The following is a 16,649-nucleotide window of genomic DNA, read 5'->3' as shown; positions in this document are numbered from 1 at the left end:
CAGGAAGGGGAGAAATGCAAATCCTCACTTTTCCCCTGTGGAATATATCAATTAAAGTTACTCGATGTCAATGGTGTACATACCTATTCACCATTGCCTGTTTGTGTGCCAGCTCCTTGTCAGTAATAGCTTTGCTGTCTCCGTTAACAACAGCAATAATCTCTTAAGCTAAACGGTTCTCTACCGTTGGAATGGGCACGGACTGCAAGGGAACCAAGGCCAGACCTCTATGGCGGGAGGCTACGGCTCTCACTATCGAGGACGGACTACGACACGCGCGAGGACTACCGACTACGAGCCAGGACCCCTGCCACTCCCGACCTGCCCCGCTCCACCGTCTTGCCACTCTTGATTTTGCTGACGGCCAATACAGTATGAATACCTGCCCTTATGCGCTGCTTTTGTGTAAGCGCGGCGGGTTTCACGACATTCTTTCCTGAGCGCTTCTGTTATATACACTTGACAGCGGGGGAAGCGGTGATGAGGGCAAGACAGAGGATAGGTAGCGGCGGTGTGCGGGTAAGAACGTGAATGTAAAGGGGAACGGGAGATGATGCGCTCGACCCTTACACGTTGTCCATGATGAAGTAGCAAAGATGCGAGGAAATGAAGAAGTCGGATGGTGGCGGAATGAGCATTTGTGGAGCATCTGGAGTTAGATTCTTGGTTGAAGGCGTGGGGGGAGACAATATGTCTGATAAAGATGAATTCTTCAAGTCGAGGCTTGATGAAGACCCCATTAGAGTCAAGTAACGCTACACTCTGGTTGACTGTTTGTTCATCGGTAGAACTATTGGCATGGGAAGCAAGTACTGGAAGCGCGCGTATTAGGCCGACAGATAATGGAGGTATGCATTGGACATGATAGATACAAGTACCTTGACGCGTTAAACGTTACTAGGCACATTGTAACGACCGGAGAAAGCCACGAACAAGTCAACGGTCCTGACAAGCTTACTTGAGCATTCACAAAGGCGGAGAGGGCGCGTCTGGCAGGCAAGAGTCCAGTGCGGGGTAGGACTGCGGCAGACAGAAAATTCCTGGGAGGTCGGAGTAGATAGAGCAGTTGATGATATGGCTTTGTTGAGCTGCCGAAGCTTTCTTGGCGACGCGAGAATGCTGCAGAGAGCTCAGAGGACTTCTCGCTGCCGTGCGGAGTGCTACTGAGTATTGCCGAGCCCTTAGGACGTCGGTTGTAGATGTATTTGTTGTTTGGAAAAAGCGAAGAAAAATAAACTGTCAGAGTTATTGAGTGGCAGTTTATTTCATGTGAAGTTGTTGGCAGGATGTCAAAGAAAAATGTGTGCCTCCTGCAAATGATCTGTTTATTGTGCCTGTGACCACTGCGAGATCTGTCCCCTCGTGGGCTGTTCAAGGCCCCCACTGCGGCCAATGCGAATGAAACTAGTAGCAATGAGCTGATTCCGAGAGTCTTTCGCCTGGACGAGGTGCGCAAGTGCGAGAGTTTCCAAGAGAATTGTGTGACATCGTCGATGTACCGAGTGTACTTCTCGACAACTTGTCGGTCGGCTGCTCGTGTTTCACTCTACGTGATACTAGGAACACTTATTAATTGACAGTTAATTTATTTCGTCCTCCAAAAATAAACTGGCTTCAGTAGGGTTAACGTTCTCCCATCAACTCGTCCTCGTCCTCATCCTCGTCGTAGTATACTTCATCCTCCAAATTATCGTGCTGAATTTGTGATTCGTCCATGTATGTAGTCCCTGTATCTCGGAGGCGTGTCAGGAGTCCTGTCGAAGCTTCAGGCAATGCACGTGACCAAAAACACTGACGAGCACGGTGCTCCGGCTTTCCATACTTCTCTTCCTATTTCAGACTTAGCCGAAACTCCGCCAATATCATTCACCTCCTACGGAAAGTTGACTACTAGTTGGCTTTTGCTATTAGACTGTCTTCTCCCGAGCTGCCACAGTTCAGATGAGTCGATCTCTGTTGCCGTGATGCCAACGAATGGTAACAATGGCAACACTCCCAATTCATCTATGTCCACTGGCAAGTGGACTCATTAAACGACTGGTCGGTACATTCTGCATTGTCGCGAAATCAGACACTAATATCACTTTTTTACTTTTCCTAAAGCTTCTCTACATGCTTAAGCATTCATACGCTCTCTGCATAGCTCCGTCCGACTACAGCAAGAATGCACCAGGTGATAATAGCATGAAGGTATGAGCTGGCTGGAGAAGTCTGACAGCCCCGACACCACAATCATTTAACATGATTATGATGGATAGATGCATGCTGCCACATGCATGCCACGACACTAGGTTTCGTATATTTCAATCACATCGTGACACGTACCTTGATTGTCTCCGGCAGTGGCATGCCACTGTGGTGTGACCAGATGTGATCATAACTCATCAACTGCGACCTGCCACGTCGGATGTCAATAACCCATCCCCGCATTCCCTTGGCTGGAGATCGTGACCACAGCTGTTCACACGCTGCGTCATCCATCATTTTTTTCGGCAATGAAATTCAGACTAGATATATACATACAAGGTCACGCTCTGACTATAAATTGATTCTGGTTGTGGAAGAATAGGTGACCCACCCGTAGCTCTCCAGACAATCGACTAAGCGTCTCCCATCATTCGGCGTGATGGTACTAACGAGCATAATCAATGCGTCAAATGCTATCCTGAAAAAGAGTGCGTCCACAACGGCAAATACTTAGCAGAGACACTAATACAGAACTCGACATCTCGCGCTACCTACAGGACAGGGTGACACACCGTGAGGCAATAGCGATTCTGCCAACAGGTCTTCGAACCCAATATTTCTCTCATATCTCACAGGTTCAATGGTGGAGACGTCTCTTTCATTATTGTGGCATCTGCCATGGTATTTTTCATGATACCTGGTCTTTGTTCGTATATTTTCTCTCTCTTATATCCGCTTACTTATGCTCACGTTATTTCCAGCTTTTCTGTATTCTGGATTATCCAGAAGAAAGTCCGCATTGTCGCTTATCTGGGTAGTTTCTGCTAGCAATGCAGTCTGTATCTTTCAGTGGTACTTCTGGGGTTATTCCTTGGCATTTTCGCCAACCGCAAACAACGGGTTCATAGGAAACTTGGCGAACTTTGGCCTGATAAACGTCCTCAACGAACCTTCCCCAGGTTCCCCTCTAATTCCTGCGCTATTGTACGCATTGTACCAAATGGAATTCGCATGCGTCACAGTAGGAATACTGGTGGGCGGGATCGCCGAGCGAGGTCGGGTACTCCCAGCGATGGTCATCACATTCTTTTGGTTGACCTTAGTTTATTGCCCCATTGCTTGCTGGGCGTGGAACATAAACGGCTGGGGTTTTAAATTCGGTGTTCTTGACTTTGCAGGTTAATTAGTCCTGCTTCATTGCCGTGCAGATTTTCTAATATTCTTTGATTTACAAAGGTGGAGGTCCCGTGGAAATCGGAAGCGGGGTAGGAGGTCTTGCCTATGCCTGGGTGCTTGGCCGCAGACAGGACAAGGAGCTCCAGAACTTCAGACCACACAATGTATCTATGGTCAACCTGGGCACCTTTATCCTCTGGTTTGGTTGGCTAGGTTTTAACGGTGGGAGTGCTTTTGGTGCAAACCTGCGTGCCATCATGGCCATGTGGAACTCTATGATCGCTGCTACGTTTGGCGGTATCGTTTGGTGTCTCATCGACTACCGCCTAGAACGTAAGTATAGTATGGTCGGATTCTGTTCAGGAACCATCGCTGGTCTCGTTGCGGCCACGCCTACTGCAGGATTCATCAAGCCCTGGGCGTCAGTCATTATGGGCATTTTCACCGGCGCTATATGTAACTACGCAACTAAATGTGAGGCTTCTGAATCAGTCTGGAGTGCGGATGTTGACGCATCCCTTAGTGAAGTTCCTTCTCGCAATAGATGATTCACTTGATCTTTTTGCCGAGCACGCTATCGGCGGGGTCTTGGGCCTCATGACGAACGCATTTTTTGCTACTGAAACCGTTATTGGCCTAGATGGCGTCAACACGAATGTCATTGGCGGCTGGGTCGACCACAATTGGAAGCAGCTTTACATTCAGTTCGCCTATATCATCGCGACATGTTTATATACATTCGTCGTCACTGCTCTGATTGTCCATTATGTCGACACAATTCCTGGTCTCAGCATACGCGTACCAGCTGGGAGCGAATCACTCGGTCTTGACGAGGTCGAGGTAGGCGTGGATATACTCTTAAATGTTCCCCCAGCCTAACAAGATAATCCAGATCGGTGAATACGCGAATGACTATATCGAAGTATGGCGTGACGTTATGGAACCAAACCTCACGACCGCCTTAGATCCACGTGAATCAACGCTCGACACGATCACCTGTGCTGCCAGACGCAGCCAACCAGTTTCGCAAGAAATTTCAGCGTGTAATTTCCAAGTTAACGACAATATGCACGTTCGTGAATCGGATGCGGATGAGAAGCCCGTTGAGCTGGAAGTACTGCAGGGGCGGCGCGGGGCCAGAATATCCGTGATTGCATGATGGTGTGGGCTTGTTCACTGAGTGAGCATATCCCTGATTTTTCTTGGCCTCTCGTTTTTATCACAAGCATTGTATGCACTCGCTTTGTCTCCTTTGCCGTAGCCGGGGTCGGTGACCCTACGACGAATGAATCTCATGCCTCACGTCACCCTAAAATAATTTGTACACATCGTACACTAGCAAAAACTTCAAATAGTATCTTTATCTTTACCATACACCGTCTGCGAGGTCGAATGTCTCGTTTTCTCAAGGTTCTTTGAAACCTCAAGGCTTAAAGTCACGCAGGCGACAGCCAAAGGGACGGCTTGTCAGGGCTAATAACCTGGCTCAATAAGATAGCCGTCATCCCAAGCCTGATCCGATTGCATCCGTCACGCGGTGGTGGGGGATTTAGTTAAGATATTGCTAACTTCCCCTTCTGTACTCACTTGGCTATGGCACACCGTATCCACAAGGAGAGGGAGAGTAGTGTACAATTCCCTATAAATCTATTATGAAACAAGTTCTGTACATCGGCAAGCAGTTCACACAACACTGGTGGATAAAAATGTGGATATATCTCATCTTGGTAATATACTCATCAACGCTCAAACAATCTAACAATCCCAGCCGAGCACAAAGTCAGCTGGCGTTGTGGTTTGGGTTGCGTTCTCGGTTCCCGAGAGCAGAGCGCCACAAATCCCACTCCCAAATTCTTCATGCAAGAGTAGATCGACAACGTTACGCGAGGCTATGGTCTCTGTTTCCATAGTCGAGATGAACCTAGGCCGAGGTTGACGTCAGTGTGAAAACAAAAAGAAACAGCATCATGTAACGTACGGCTCAAAAGCATTCACATAATAAAAGCCTTGATCGAGCTTGACAGGAGGAAACTCTGTTGTAGGGAGCAACACAGGGTATGCCTGCCACTGATCACGTCATTAGTATCCCAGCTTGCTCATATGAACGGTAATGATTTACCAATTTTCTATATACCCAACTGACATTGCCAAATACCGTCTCGAGCCATTCATCGGGGACACGCTCTTTAGAGAAGATTTTCACGGTCGACTCGGGGTCTGTCACTGCGTCTTCTGCCGCTCCGTCCACCTTACGAACCTTCCCGTGGTAAGAAATTGAGTTAAACTCGGGCTCCACACCGCCCGCTCGAGCACCCTCGTGGGTGGTCAAAATTGTTGCTGGTACCTGAGCGTTGGAGGTGAGGCCAAAGTACCCGGGTCTGGAGTGTTCGGAACGTGTCGTTAATAACGTGACGTGCAAATCCACATATGGCTGCGGAGGGATGAGTTCGGCCAGATCAGACGGCAGGGTAATGTCAGTCTGGTGGAAAGGCGCGGCAAGGATAACTCCTTTGTATGTCTGGGAACCAGCCGATGTGTAGACCGTCCACAAAGAAGTGCCAGGTTTCCGTTGGATCTCCTTGACCTGGAATATTGTCAGTGGTCAAACACAATCTAAGAAACAAAGATCCTAACATTCGTGTTCAAAAAGACGTTTGCTGTCGAGTTCTGGAGAAAACGCTCAAATATTAAGAAATTTCCTGCTACAACACCAGATGCACCAGTTGCTGCCATTGAAGCGGCGCCTCCGAGGGCGTGGATCTCGTCAACGTTCTGATGCAGTATCAGTTGGCTGATATTGCAGTAAACTGTTTGGAAAAGATGACATACCTGCCCGTAGTTAACGCGCGTCGCTGCCTCAACAAGCTCTCGTGCAAAGAGCGGAGAAACTCTATTGCCTTCCAAAAAATCCGAGGCAGTTTGGTTAGTCAGGGAAACCCACTGGAACCTCTCTGTGAACACTGATAGATCATCCCAGCGAGGAGAGTCGGGGGCGTAGAAGCCGAGGAAACGATCTATCACTGACTGAACACTGTAGTTCTTAATGAGTCCTGCGGCGAATATTGAACAAGTGAAAGAAACTTACATAGCTTTTGTTCGAGTAGGTGCAGTGTAGCCATACCTCCATAACACCTTCAAGGTTGCCCACCAACTTTTCAGATAGCTACCGCTTTCTATCTTCGGTGCCGTATAAATTTATGTGGGCAAATTTGTATCAAAAGCAGCTCACCACAAGCACGAAATGCTGGCCATCCCAAATACCAGTGTTTGAATCATCATCTTCGAAGGCTGTCAGAGTCAAGTTGAATTCCTTGGAAGCTCTCATGAGATTCTTGTTTGCGTCAACAAATATAGAAGCCCCTAGTTCCAATGGAGCAAATGTAGGATCATCGTAAGGGTATACTACGGTGCTGCCTACGGGTCGAATTGGTCAATAAGGATAAGCACTGCTCGGCAGACAGAAAGCTAGAAACTTACGACCTCCGATATAATCTGAACGCTCATACACGTCGATTTCAACGTCAATTCCGAACCTTTCCTTCGCTTTAGATATCCAGAATGCAGCTGAGGTGCCCCCCGCGCCTGCACCGATGATGGCTATTCTTGGAGAAACGTGAGCCTGTTCTATATGGGCAGAATCTTTTGATTTGAAAATAGGAATACTGAAGGGGAATTGGAAAGCAAGGCTGGTGCAGACGAAAAGCGAGTATACGAGGAGACGGTGCATGACTTACGATCTGAGTAGAAGGTCCAAACCAAGGAGGTGTATACTACGACTCGGAGAGGTCCTCGTAAATATGTACAAATACAGCTTCGTGTAAAGAAGTTTCATCCGCGCGTATTTTTCACTTCATTTACGATCGAGTATATTAACGTTTTAACTCTAGTACGTATATCGTTCGACCTGACCACTGGTACGTATACGACACGGAGAAAACAACAAAGAGTGTATGGACCCAGCTATTACTGCATACTTATTCGCGGAGTCGGAAGTTCTCCTGGTACTATGTATTATCATTGCAGTGTAACAGAGGAGCGTCGGTAAGGTACTACGAGGCTACGTGACTTATCCGCAAGCTGGGCTTAGTACGGCCGAAACTACGCAATAAATAAGCGTATATATAGACAAGTACACGTTCCCACTGGTACTACTAGTACTACATCACCCTTCACCATCGTATCAGTAACCAATTCGTGTCGACGATGGCAGCGACGCCGACAACCCTAAGTCGCGTTTTCCAGATACCACCAGAGTTGACCGAACACACTCTCACCCTTTGCCACCCTCGCGATGTTGAGTCGTTCTCGCAGACCTGCCAGAAAGCCCGCCGCCTGGTTTATGGGAGCCCAGATCAATATCTTTGGCGCCAATTATTCCTTCTGTTCCCCTTCGATGATCCTCGGCTGATCTCATCCCCATTTCAGGAAGACAGTCAATTCAACTGGAGGAAGGAGCTACATCGGCGAATGGAGGCGCAACTAATCGCCTGTCGCACAAGTTCAACCCTTGAAGACCTCTTGAAGGCCATCGAAACCTTTGTTTCTGTGGTGCAAAGCGCAGCCCCCGTTACATGGGGACATGAACGCGTTCCATCCCCCAATTTATTGTGGGTTGTTGAAGTGTTGCAATCCACAAATATGCTTCGCTATTTGCCATTACTCTTCTCAGAAGAGGGTAACCAATCGTTGGCTCGCTTGCGAGCATACCTCGCACTGACATTGGACGAGTACGATGACGACGACGTCGAAGGGAAGGAAAGGTTGAAATCAATACGGACGAAGAGTCGCTGTCAGGTTTATGACCTACGGAATTACCATCAAGACAACGACTGGGGCCCATTCAACATCATAGTAGGAGAAGTGGATTGGACTCACATAGAATCGATTATCAACGTTGTATCTATGAACCTTTCTGACCGTCTAAATGATTGGCCGGACACAAGGCCGCGTTATGGGCTCGAAGCTACTCGAGCATATTCAGCACCTGGCACCACATCACTAGCAACAGGTGATTGGGCTGGTATTGAAGGTCACTGGAGGAGATATGTCTGTTTCATGGATTATCGGTATGACTTTTGTTTACCATCTATTCGCCCAACACTCAATTGTCTCGCCGTACCACCAGAGATTTGTTTGGTGAGTATATTTGTAATCCGAGTTCTTACATTCGTTGATATGTTCATCAGCATTCAATGTAATGATTTTCTTTGAGGCTTACCCTGATATTCAAACATTCCGCAGTATGGCAACAGAGGCCACGGACAACGAGATGGCACCTATTTTGACACTCCACATTTTGAAGAGGCTATGCGCCTTGTTGAGCTCAAGCTGACGCTCATAGACGCTCAGACAATACCTGAAGTCTACACACTCGACCGCTTCCCTGATTCCCCGTATACGCACTACCCCACCCTGTATTTCACTGGATCATCTTGGGGGATAAAGGGTAATGAGGCGACTGTCGTTGGCTCTGTAACCATGTCGGAAGGCGGCGTAGTACGATGGCGATTTGTGAGTCCTGTTATTATTACTGATTCCACAAGATACAAAACCGAAATGGCATGAGTTACTCCAGGCATCTATTGCCAATTCGCGTATTCAATGGAGGTAAGTTGTACGGTGTTACGATGTCAAAAATGCTTATAATACACAATATTCAGCTCCGAAGGGGTGCAAATTGGCGGCATCGCCAGTGCGTTTGGAGTGATAGGAACATGGACAGGGGCTCATCATGACCATGGTAAGTACCTATTAGTTAGCTTTTGATCTGGTGCTGCACAAGTTCTACTTTTGCAGGCGATCCTGTCGGTATGCAACTTGGCATCTGTCCATCATGTACTCTTATACTCATAAGCTCTTTCGCATCATAGGTCCTTTTTGGCTTTACAAAGTAGAGGATGATCATCCCATTTATATGCGAACTCTCGTGAACAATTGAGTCGATACTGTAACCACTTCTTGATTGTGACATCGATCACATAGATACTATTTTCTTGCGATGTTACTTTCGTTATATGGGTAATCGGTCGGACTTTGTACACACCCCCATTATCCAATCACGATCGCTTACGTCATCGATACACGAAACATTAGCGAACGCTTTTTTCTTCTTCTTTTTCATACTTAACAACCTTCAGCTAGCTTTGCCCTGGCAAAGTAACTCTTAGCCAGCCTGCCTCGGCTCTGGGTATTCGGCTGGATGGGAGAAGAAAAGGCATACCAGGAGTTCAATTAAGCCGGAGCGCCTCCCAGACTCTGCCACTGCCTTTCGAGGCAGCATGGGAAGTGCTTGACTATGCAACTCTGACATCTTCGAGTGTAGCCACTAGAGTTTAGTAGTGACAGAATCACTTCATTCAATCATTTCCAAGGACTGTACTTCCGGATGACTCAGATCGCTGGTCAAGTTGCAGAGGATCCAACAACCTGACCCAACGTTCGAGTTTCGTGTCGTGACCAGTTGTCGTCTGTCAGTCAGCAGCAAACATTTGATGCCGTTTCTCTTGATCGTTACAGCCTCATACACAATCGATTAGGAACAACTTCGAACGACTCTGCATCGCAAGCTACGCCTGTCAATCCTCAGTGCCTCAAAATTCTGAAGATTTCCTATGACCATCAACGTGGCGTTGCGAGCAAGGCAACTCTTGCGTAAATGATGAGATCTAGACATTAATGTATCACCTTTGAACGCCTCGTCGTCCAGAAGTATAAGCCAATTTAGCTGGAGATGTGTTCGAGAGAGAAACTATAGAGATATATCCAACCTGGAACTTTGGAGATCAGAACTGGTAGATTCTAATACAGAAGTACGAGGAAATGCATGGTATATCGTGTACTGACGAGAATGAAAGGCGAAGGAAGAGAAAGTAACAATGGAATGTACTTTGAAAACTATGAGACAAAGGCTGAAGTAATGACCGATAAGACATGGTCTGCATGGGGCGAGATTATGTGAAAAAGTGAAGCATGGCGTCGTAAAGTCCAGAAATGAGTCCAAGTCTCTTCAGATGTGGAGTGATGGTTGCATTGACGAGACACGAGGGTGACCCGCACCTTGTTCTAATACGTTAGTCATACTGATCCATAATCGTGAATGATATGTTTCTTTGTGATTTTGTACAATAAATAAACTCCTGATACACCTTGATTGCAATAAAAAAATAGATGTTTCATCAGGATGGTACCATCATATTCATGAAACCGACTTACTGTTTCGCAATTGGACACGACCCTAATACGCTGGCGCCTCGATGTTCACCATTAAGGCCCATTCAAGGGAAACTCGTCTTCAACCAAGTCTGGGGCTTTGAAATCTTGGTCGAGAGGCAGTACGAAGGCCGAAATAGTGTAGAAGATCACAATCGCATACTCCGTGATCATGTCCATTACGAGGAAGATTTCCCAGTTGCCCGTGACCAAGTCGAATTCTGCCAGGCTGCTAGTATTGGATGAGGTTGTCGAACTGGTAAATGTATCCGTAGTGATCGTGGATAGGACGCCGTACACCATCCGAACGGCCAGGAATGGAAGTGCGAAGGATATCACCTTCAGGAACTGAAAATGAAGCGTAACAACATTAGTCAGATATATAATCGTGTTCTGGAAAGCTCACCTTCTTGCGGTACTTCATGATAAGGTGCACTTTGGTCCACAGAAAGATGCAGATGCCGACAAGGGCAATGTAGTGGATAGAGAAAAGGATGAAACCTGACTTGCGTAAGGTGCTCGCACCCGAGCTGGAACGTGATACAGTGAAGAAACCGATGACGGTTAGGAGTACACCTGCTGCGTTGAAGGTTCGAAGAGAGTGGAAAATAGATTCATCTGTTGGTTCGCCATCAGGCCCATCAAATCTATGATGGCATCAGCTCATCCTATCCAGAAAAATAGTAACGTGATGGCCCACATCAAGCGCAACAGACTAAGCGTGGAAAGCAACAGTGGAGCTAGGCCAACTACTTCTAGCATATAACCCGCGGTGTATAGTCCATTGTTCGCAGACGTAATCTTTTCAGCTGCGACAAGGAAAGCTCCACCCAATACTCGTACTAAAGAAATGTCAGAGTTGAAGCTATGACTAGAATATCAAACAACTTACTGATGCAGAATACCAGCAACGAGGTCCACCGGCCTCGCCATATGCCGCATTTGGACGCCACCTTAAACGAAGTAAACAGAAAGGGGATATACATCACAATCGTTACCGCCGCAAGAGTTCCTTGGGTATTCATATTTTCTCAAGAACTGGAGGGGGAAAGGAGTATCAAACTGAGGGAGGTCATATGAGGATTGCATGAATTTATATGGGCCACAGTGGGGAAGAGGCAGTGAGGGCTGCTTCGCCATATCTATCATCTCCTCTGATCCGCTTTGACAACCGCAAGGTGCTGTGAGATGTTATGACACTGTGAATGTAGAATTGATGATACCGCACGGTTACACGAATCGCGGGTTTGTAGACGTGTTTCAGGTTGTATGACCAACGTGGGTCCTGATAGCATTACTGTACGGACCGCCGAACCTCCTTGAAACACGTCGGTAAAAACACCCATATGACCCTGAGGCACACCCTACACAGCGTTCCATATAGCACGGTCCTCGACTATCGCCGACCACTATAGCCAAGTCAATACCACGTGCATTGTGCGAACAACAGGGTAGGGCGCGTGTTGGTACTTTCACACCTGCTCGGGGATGCTGGAAATGTGAATAATCTCCGCAGTCACGAGCTTGAGCTGGAACCCGACGCAACGGAGAGAGCAGCCATGCGGCCCATGCCGAGGAGTTGGAGAAAATGGAATATTGATGGAATAGGTTGTTATATATCTCGATTGATCATCGGGCGTCTGGAATCTGTAGCAGTATTCAGCTCATCCCATAGCAACTTGATGGACGCTCACTGAGTGCAACCAACCCAGCGCGCAAATCAGCAGTGGGATATAGACCAGATGCTTGTAGGGCGAAATCACTGATGTATAATCCGGTGCTGCGACAAGGAAAGCGCCATCCAATACTCCCCGGGGCTGGAAGGTTCAAGTTATGACTGGTAGAATATAAAACTTACTGATGCAAAACACCAGTAACATCCACCCATCGCCTCGTGATACGCCGTACTTAGAGTCTTAGACGTTATTATTGTGCAGGTTCATTTACATAAATTTGATCTGGCGCCTGCCCGCCAAATTCGCACCGCCACTTAGCCTCCTTTGGGCTGCTGCAGAAGACAAATCGTCCACAAGTTTTTATTTTTCAGGTCGGCACGACAAATGAAACTGCCACGACGTGTGCCATGGGCAAATATTAATGAGCTTGATCAGCTCTGTTCGTGGGTCTTCATGGATGAGGGCGATCTCGAGGCGAAACGGTTCGCAATCAACAGAGTGAGCTTCATTTGAATCAAATATTCTCGACGGTCGTCTGACAGAGTCTAGTTGTCGGCATGGAGAGCTGTGACTGCATTGCCTCATGCGCTGGAGTCCACTCTATCAATCCTAACGGCCCGCTTGATTGATACTTCTGAAACGCAACAGAGCCCCTCCTGGTTGAGTCTAAGGCAGAATTATGCTGCTGCGATCATCCGAATGGTAAATGGTCTCGTGGATCCTTTACAAGCGGGAGCATATGCGAGATCTATAGCGTCTATCGCTGCCCAACTAGGTTTACCTTCTTGGTTAGTAGAATTGAGGCATTCAGCCACGCACGAAGACCTTCCCAGCCTTGAAGTGCTCAGGGAAGCAGCACGGGAGGTGAGCTTCTCTGTGAGAAATGGACAAAATTCTTATTCTTATCGTGCTTCATATTTGGCGGGTGCGGTCAGTCACTGACATGGTTATTGCACAATTACTTTCTACCCACTATAAATCCTTCAGCTCTTAGACCGAGTACGGCGCCACCTTTACGACCGGTCACTCCGCTTTTAAAGCAATACAAGACACTGCTGAAGATTGTCACACGTGATGCCTCCCTCCGCAAACAAAATCAACCTGATATCGATGCGATCATGCGGGATATAGAGCGATGGCTCGCGGAAGCCAAGCTAGCTGCAGATTTTGCGGCTGATGCGTACGGGTGGGAAACCATTGATGGCAATGACGTCGAACAAGAGGATTCTAGAGAAAAGTGGGCTCTAGAAAGACTTTGTGATGCCTTGATTGAGAAAGGTGCTCTCGTATCTCTCTCACAAAAGTACGTGTTTTCGCAGAATCAGGGCTTCCCGTTGACTAGAATACTTAGGAGGAGAAACCTTCCGTCTGACGAATTTGTACCTCCTCACTCGTCGCTTGTGTTATGGACTCCGTTGTTGGCACACACACACACATATCATCCTACCTTCCCATCTGTTCTAACCACTCGGATTGTGGAAAATCTTCTTTATGAGCAGCCAAACACAGGATTTGACATGGATATCGTTTCGTTAGAGGCAGACGAATCGCAAAATGACCTGTCGTATTATCTGGCTCTCGCGAAATGGGCTGTGTGGGTTATCAAGGCATATGATAATGGTCAAGAAAACGGGGAGTTGAGCCTCAGAAAGAATGTAATTGTTCAACTAGCTTCTACCCTTGCTCCGGGTAAGACAGAAGGGGCAAAGAAGATCGATGTGTGAGTAGAGATTTGATATTCGGCTATTTCATTGATGCGAACAGTATGCAACAGGTTGGCTGCTTTACTCGGGGCGGTGAGCTCGGGTTTCACGGAACTGCAGAAAGCGTCCGATATGCTTCTCTCTGCCACGCATCCGCTACAACCGCAGGTGAGTAAATTGAAGGCCCATTTACACTCCTTTCTTGATGGATTACAGCATTGGGATGCGGGTGATCTGACGGTGATGAACGAGCGGCTTCATTCTCTAATGTCTCTTGATGGTGAATGTCAAAAAAGCACAAATGATCCAGACTCAGCGCCCACTACATTATTACCGGTACAGGGTTCAAATATAGGCGAGTGGAGATTGCTGGACCATCACAGCGGCTGGAAGTCGTGTCCTATAGGCATTTACTATTCAAATCATGCAATGTCAATAGTGTAGACAATTAAATGTTCCTTGCATAACTATCGTCACACGGCCCGTCTGAGTCACAGTCACGCCACACTGCGTATTATTACTCAGTTTCCCCGTTCCCAGCATTGCATGATAATATTGGAGTTGCACTGGAGCACAGGCGCTCCAAGTCCTTACCTCTCTCCTCTGTTTTAGTAGGGAACTATGAAGTTCAATACACCGCTACCACAGACGCTACCTAAAGAATGCACTAAGGCAGCAAAGATTTGTGGGCATCTGCCGGCTTCTTTGTGGGTCACGGTGGCGCTGATACTTTGCACAGTTTCTTCATTCGTGGATAACAAGAACAATGGGCTTGACGGTGTGAGTATAGCTGTTAGCAGCACAGGGGTGAAATCTGAATTGACGTACCAGGTCATTCCTCGGAGTGTGTTAGAGAACGCCAAGGGATTCGCCATCTTCACTGTTTTCAAAGCAGGCTTCCTCTTCTCGGCAAGAGCGGGAACGGGGATTGTCATAGCGAAGCTTGATGACGGATGTGGGCACTTCGCATATTACGTATGCACCAGTACCGCTCACAGGACTTATTAATGCTTAGCATGGTCTGCTCCAAGTGCTATAGGCTCAGGTGGCATAGGCGTTGGTGGACAGCTTGGTGCGGAAATGACGGATTTCTTGATTATCCTTAATTCAACTTCGGTCGGTCTGCATGTTTCCTGAATCACTGCGTTTCTTCGCTGACATGTCATTCTAGGCTGTTGTATGTCGATATTTATTTCATTTCAGTACTCATTAAACGCTTATTCTTGTTCTTATGGCTTAGAGATCCTTCATGTCTGCTGGTAACCTCACTTTGGGAGGCAACATGAGTGTCGCGGTGGGCCCTCTCGGGCGGAATGGTGAAGCGATCGGATCCGTGAATTCAAGCGGCAAGGTTGCTGCCATGTACGCTCACCTTCTGCCATCCACTATACCAATCAATAACTCAGACTTGAATTATACAGGTACAGCTATTCGAAAACACGAGGCTTATTTGGTGGAGTTTCCATAGAAGGCTCTGTCATCGTTGAACGTCAGGATGCAAATACGTTGGCCTACAAACAAGATGTTTCTGCGAAAATGCTTCTCAGCGGGGCAGTCCCTTGTCCGGAGTGGGCTTCGCCTCTTGTGAAGACACTCGAATCATGCACCGGATTGCCAGGAACTCGGAAGTGGGTTGACGAAGGAGCACGGGAACAGTCTGGTTACGCATTTGCGAGCCCAAAGAGTGAAGGCAGTACTCCTTCCTTCTTGAGCAGGAAGAAGAAAGGAGTCGATTTTCCCCCGGAGCACTGGGGAAAGAGAAGTGAATCTGGATCGTATTTTACTAACGGGGGAGCGGACGTTGATGTTGGCCCTACTCCGTGGGATGACCGCGCCCCACAGTCAGGGTCTGATTTTCATACAAAGTTCGAGTCTAACCCTGCGCCTCCTTCGCAAAGTCACCACCGGTCTTTTAACAGTGTCTCTGCGTTACCAGGTGTAAAGGACCAATATGACCCGGCATCACCATTCAACTCTCTGCCACCATTTAGCTCTGCACACTCGGGCTTGAGCGACAACAATGGTGCTCATTCGCGCTCAATGAGCATACCATCTGCCAAACAATCCTCTAATCAGCATTCCTTTGCGGCTTATGCAGACCCTTTTGCGTCCAGCTCACCGCCGGGCGATAATTTCTTCGAATCAGATAGTCGGTCGAGCTATCGCGCGCCGCCATACATAAAAACTAAAGCAGAATTGGCGTCGTCTCTTGCTCTTGGTGAAGGTGTCAGTCGTGCGATAGCACTCTACGATTTCAACGCGGTTGAAGTATGGTTCTTTCTCACTCATCATGATGAGCAACTGCTTACCGGACCACATGTAGGCTGGTGACCTTTCTTTCTCTAAAGGGGATGTAATTCTTGTAACAAAGAAGAGTGATAGTACTGATGATTGGTGAGTTTCTCTACTTCTACGTCGATGTTAGATGATTTCATGACTTGAATCAGGTGGACCGGAAAGATCGGTGGCAAAGAGGGAATATTTCCGGCTAATTTTGTGGAAACTGTATAAGTACGATGGCAGCGCATCCCCATTGATCAAGCTATGTATTGAGTATCTCAAGAGCATCTCGTTGTACCCTTAGACCATAGTCAGCTGTATTTGTTGTATTAACGATATGTACATGTATTTGGGTCGACAAACATGGGCAACCTCTTCTTCTCCTATCCACAAGTTCGAACTACTTACTAAGGATCGC

General features: G+C 47.4%; 6 protein-coding genes across 6 annotated transcripts; 4 read left to right on the top strand and 2 right to left on the bottom strand.

Moving 5' to 3' along the window:
* Positions 1–2,537: 2,537 nt before the first annotated feature.
* On the top strand, positions 2,538–4,739 carry F5147DRAFT_691623 (ammonium transporter). Its single transcript, XM_041437149.1, has 7 exons — positions 2,538–2,675; positions 2,745–2,760; positions 2,823–2,893; positions 2,949–3,365; positions 3,424–3,837; positions 3,887–4,203; positions 4,256–4,739. The coding sequence occupies exons 1-7, from the start codon at positions 2,627–2,629 to the stop codon at positions 4,520–4,522; spliced, it is 1,551 nt and encodes a 516-aa protein (XP_041293576.1). The 5' UTR covers positions 2,538–2,626; the 3' UTR covers positions 4,523–4,739.
* A 235-nt stretch (positions 4,740–4,974) lies between these two features.
* Positions 4,975–7,146, bottom strand: F5147DRAFT_635036 (FAD/NAD(P)-binding domain-containing protein). Its single transcript, XM_041432878.1, has 8 exons — positions 6,841–7,146; positions 6,593–6,777; positions 6,449–6,540; positions 6,193–6,394; positions 5,998–6,135; positions 5,483–5,947; positions 5,342–5,430; positions 4,975–5,284 (listed from the first exon to the last, which is right to left on the bottom strand). The coding sequence occupies exons 1-8, from the start codon at positions 7,088–7,090 to the stop codon at positions 5,119–5,121; spliced, it is 1,587 nt and encodes a 528-aa protein (XP_041293575.1). The 5' UTR covers positions 7,091–7,146; the 3' UTR covers positions 4,975–5,118.
* Positions 7,147–7,487: 341 nt separating this feature from the next.
* On the top strand, positions 7,488–9,533 carry F5147DRAFT_147348 (uncharacterized protein). The gene is made up of 8 exons (XM_041428268.1): positions 7,488–8,429; positions 8,489–8,499; positions 8,550–8,557; positions 8,605–8,874; positions 8,939–8,970; positions 9,024–9,103; positions 9,160–9,171; positions 9,234–9,533. Exons 1-8 carry the CDS (start codon positions 7,567–7,569, stop codon positions 9,299–9,301), a joined length of 1,344 nt encoding a protein of 447 aa, XP_041293574.1. The 5' UTR covers positions 7,488–7,566; the 3' UTR covers positions 9,302–9,533.
* Positions 9,534–10,431: 898 nt separating this feature from the next.
* F5147DRAFT_147377 (uncharacterized protein) lies at positions 10,432–12,000 on the bottom strand. Its single transcript, XM_041428269.1, has 5 exons — positions 11,465–12,000; positions 11,273–11,414; positions 10,979–11,219; positions 10,576–10,920; positions 10,432–10,508 (listed from the first exon to the last, which is right to left on the bottom strand). The coding sequence occupies exons 1-4, from the start codon at positions 11,595–11,597 to the stop codon at positions 10,627–10,629; spliced, it is 810 nt and encodes a 269-aa protein (XP_041293573.1). The 5' UTR covers positions 11,598–12,000; the 3' UTR covers positions 10,432–10,508; positions 10,576–10,626.
* A 532-nt stretch (positions 12,001–12,532) lies between these two features.
* On the top strand, positions 12,533–14,418 carry F5147DRAFT_635029 (Las1-like-domain-containing protein). Its single transcript, XM_041432877.1, has 5 exons — positions 12,533–12,746; positions 12,798–13,112; positions 13,184–13,551; positions 13,600–13,968; positions 14,023–14,418. The coding sequence occupies exons 1-5, from the start codon at positions 12,633–12,635 to the stop codon at positions 14,393–14,395; spliced, it is 1,539 nt and encodes a 512-aa protein (XP_041293572.1). The 5' UTR covers positions 12,533–12,632; the 3' UTR covers positions 14,396–14,418.
* Positions 14,419–14,460: 42 nt separating this feature from the next.
* F5147DRAFT_691601 (uncharacterized protein) lies at positions 14,461–16,617 on the top strand. The gene is made up of 9 exons (XM_041437148.1): positions 14,461–14,636; positions 14,691–14,731; positions 14,783–14,906; positions 14,967–15,067; positions 15,123–15,128; positions 15,192–15,313; positions 15,373–16,219; positions 16,275–16,345; positions 16,399–16,617. The coding sequence occupies exons 1-9, from the start codon at positions 14,573–14,575 to the stop codon at positions 16,460–16,462; spliced, it is 1,440 nt and encodes a 479-aa protein (XP_041293571.1). The 5' UTR covers positions 14,461–14,572; the 3' UTR covers positions 16,463–16,617.
* Positions 16,618–16,649: the final 32 nt, after the last annotated feature.

The sequence above is a fragment of the Suillus discolor genome (assembly GCF_016758755.1).
Source record: "Suillus discolor strain FC423 chromosome Unknown F5147scaffold_23, whole genome shotgun sequence".
NCBI classification, from domain to species: Eukaryota; Fungi; Basidiomycota; class Agaricomycetes; order Boletales; family Suillaceae; genus Suillus; species Suillus discolor.
Note: the sequence above shows the minus strand (reverse complement) of the source record. Positions and strands in the feature narration are given on the sequence as shown.

Coding starts and splice junctions, on each gene's coding strand:
- F5147DRAFT_147348 (XM_041428268.1), top strand. CDS start 7,567: ATGGCAGCGACGCCGACAACCCTAAGTCGCGTTTTCCAGATACCACCA. Junction 8,875..8,938: donor GCGTAGTACGATGGCGATTT/GTGAGTCCTGTT, acceptor GAGTTACTCCAG/GCATCTATTGCCAATTCGCG. Junction 8,971..9,023: donor AATTCGCGTATTCAATGGAG/GTAAGTTGTACG, acceptor CACAATATTCAG/CTCCGAAGGGGTGCAAATTG.
- F5147DRAFT_147377 (XM_041428269.1), bottom strand. CDS start 11,597: ATGAATACCCAAGGAACTCTTGCGGCGGTAACGATTGTGATGTATATC. Junction 11,415..11,464: donor GTTGCTGGTATTCTGCATCA/GTAAGTTGTTTG, acceptor ACATTTCTTTAG/TACGAGTATTGGGTGGAGCT. Junction 10,921..10,978: donor TCATGAAGTACCGCAAGAAG/GTGAGCTTTCCA, acceptor CTTCATTTTCAG/TTCCTGAAGGTGATATCCTT.
- F5147DRAFT_635029 (XM_041432877.1), top strand. CDS start 12,633: ATGAAACTGCCACGACGTGTGCCATGGGCAAATATTAATGAGCTTGAT. Junction 13,113..13,183: donor TCAGGGAAGCAGCACGGGAG/GTGAGCTTCTCT, acceptor GGGTGCGGTCAG/TCACTGACATGGTTATTGCA. Junction 13,552..13,599: donor CTCGTATCTCTCTCACAAAA/GTACGTGTTTTC, acceptor TAGAATACTTAG/GAGGAGAAACCTTCCGTCTG.
- F5147DRAFT_691601 (XM_041437148.1), top strand. CDS start 14,573: ATGAAGTTCAATACACCGCTACCACAGACGCTACCTAAAGAATGCACT. Junction 14,732..14,782: donor AGAACAATGGGCTTGACGGT/GTGAGTATAGCT, acceptor TTGACGTACCAG/GTCATTCCTCGGAGTGTGTT. Junction 16,346..16,398: donor AGTGATAGTACTGATGATTG/GTGAGTTTCTCT, acceptor GACTTGAATCAG/GTGGACCGGAAAGATCGGTG.
- F5147DRAFT_691623 (XM_041437149.1), top strand. CDS start 2,627: ATGGTACTAACGAGCATAATCAATGCGTCAAATGCTATCCTGAAAAAG. Junction 3,366..3,423: donor CGGTGTTCTTGACTTTGCAG/GTTAATTAGTCC, acceptor TGATTTACAAAG/GTGGAGGTCCCGTGGAAATC. Junction 3,838..3,886: donor ATGTAACTACGCAACTAAAT/GTGAGGCTTCTG, acceptor CGCATCCCTTAG/TGAAGTTCCTTCTCGCAATA.
- F5147DRAFT_635036 (XM_041432878.1), bottom strand. CDS start 7,090: ATGCACCGTCTCCTCGTATACTCGCTTTTCGTCTGCACCAGCCTTGCT. Junction 6,778..6,840: donor TTCAGATTATATCGGAGGTC/GTAAGTTTCTAG, acceptor TTCGACCCGTAG/GCAGCACCGTAGTATACCCT. Junction 6,395..6,448: donor CCTACTCGAACAAAAGCTAT/GTAAGTTTCTTT, acceptor TAAGAACTACAG/TGTTCAGTCAGTGATAGATC.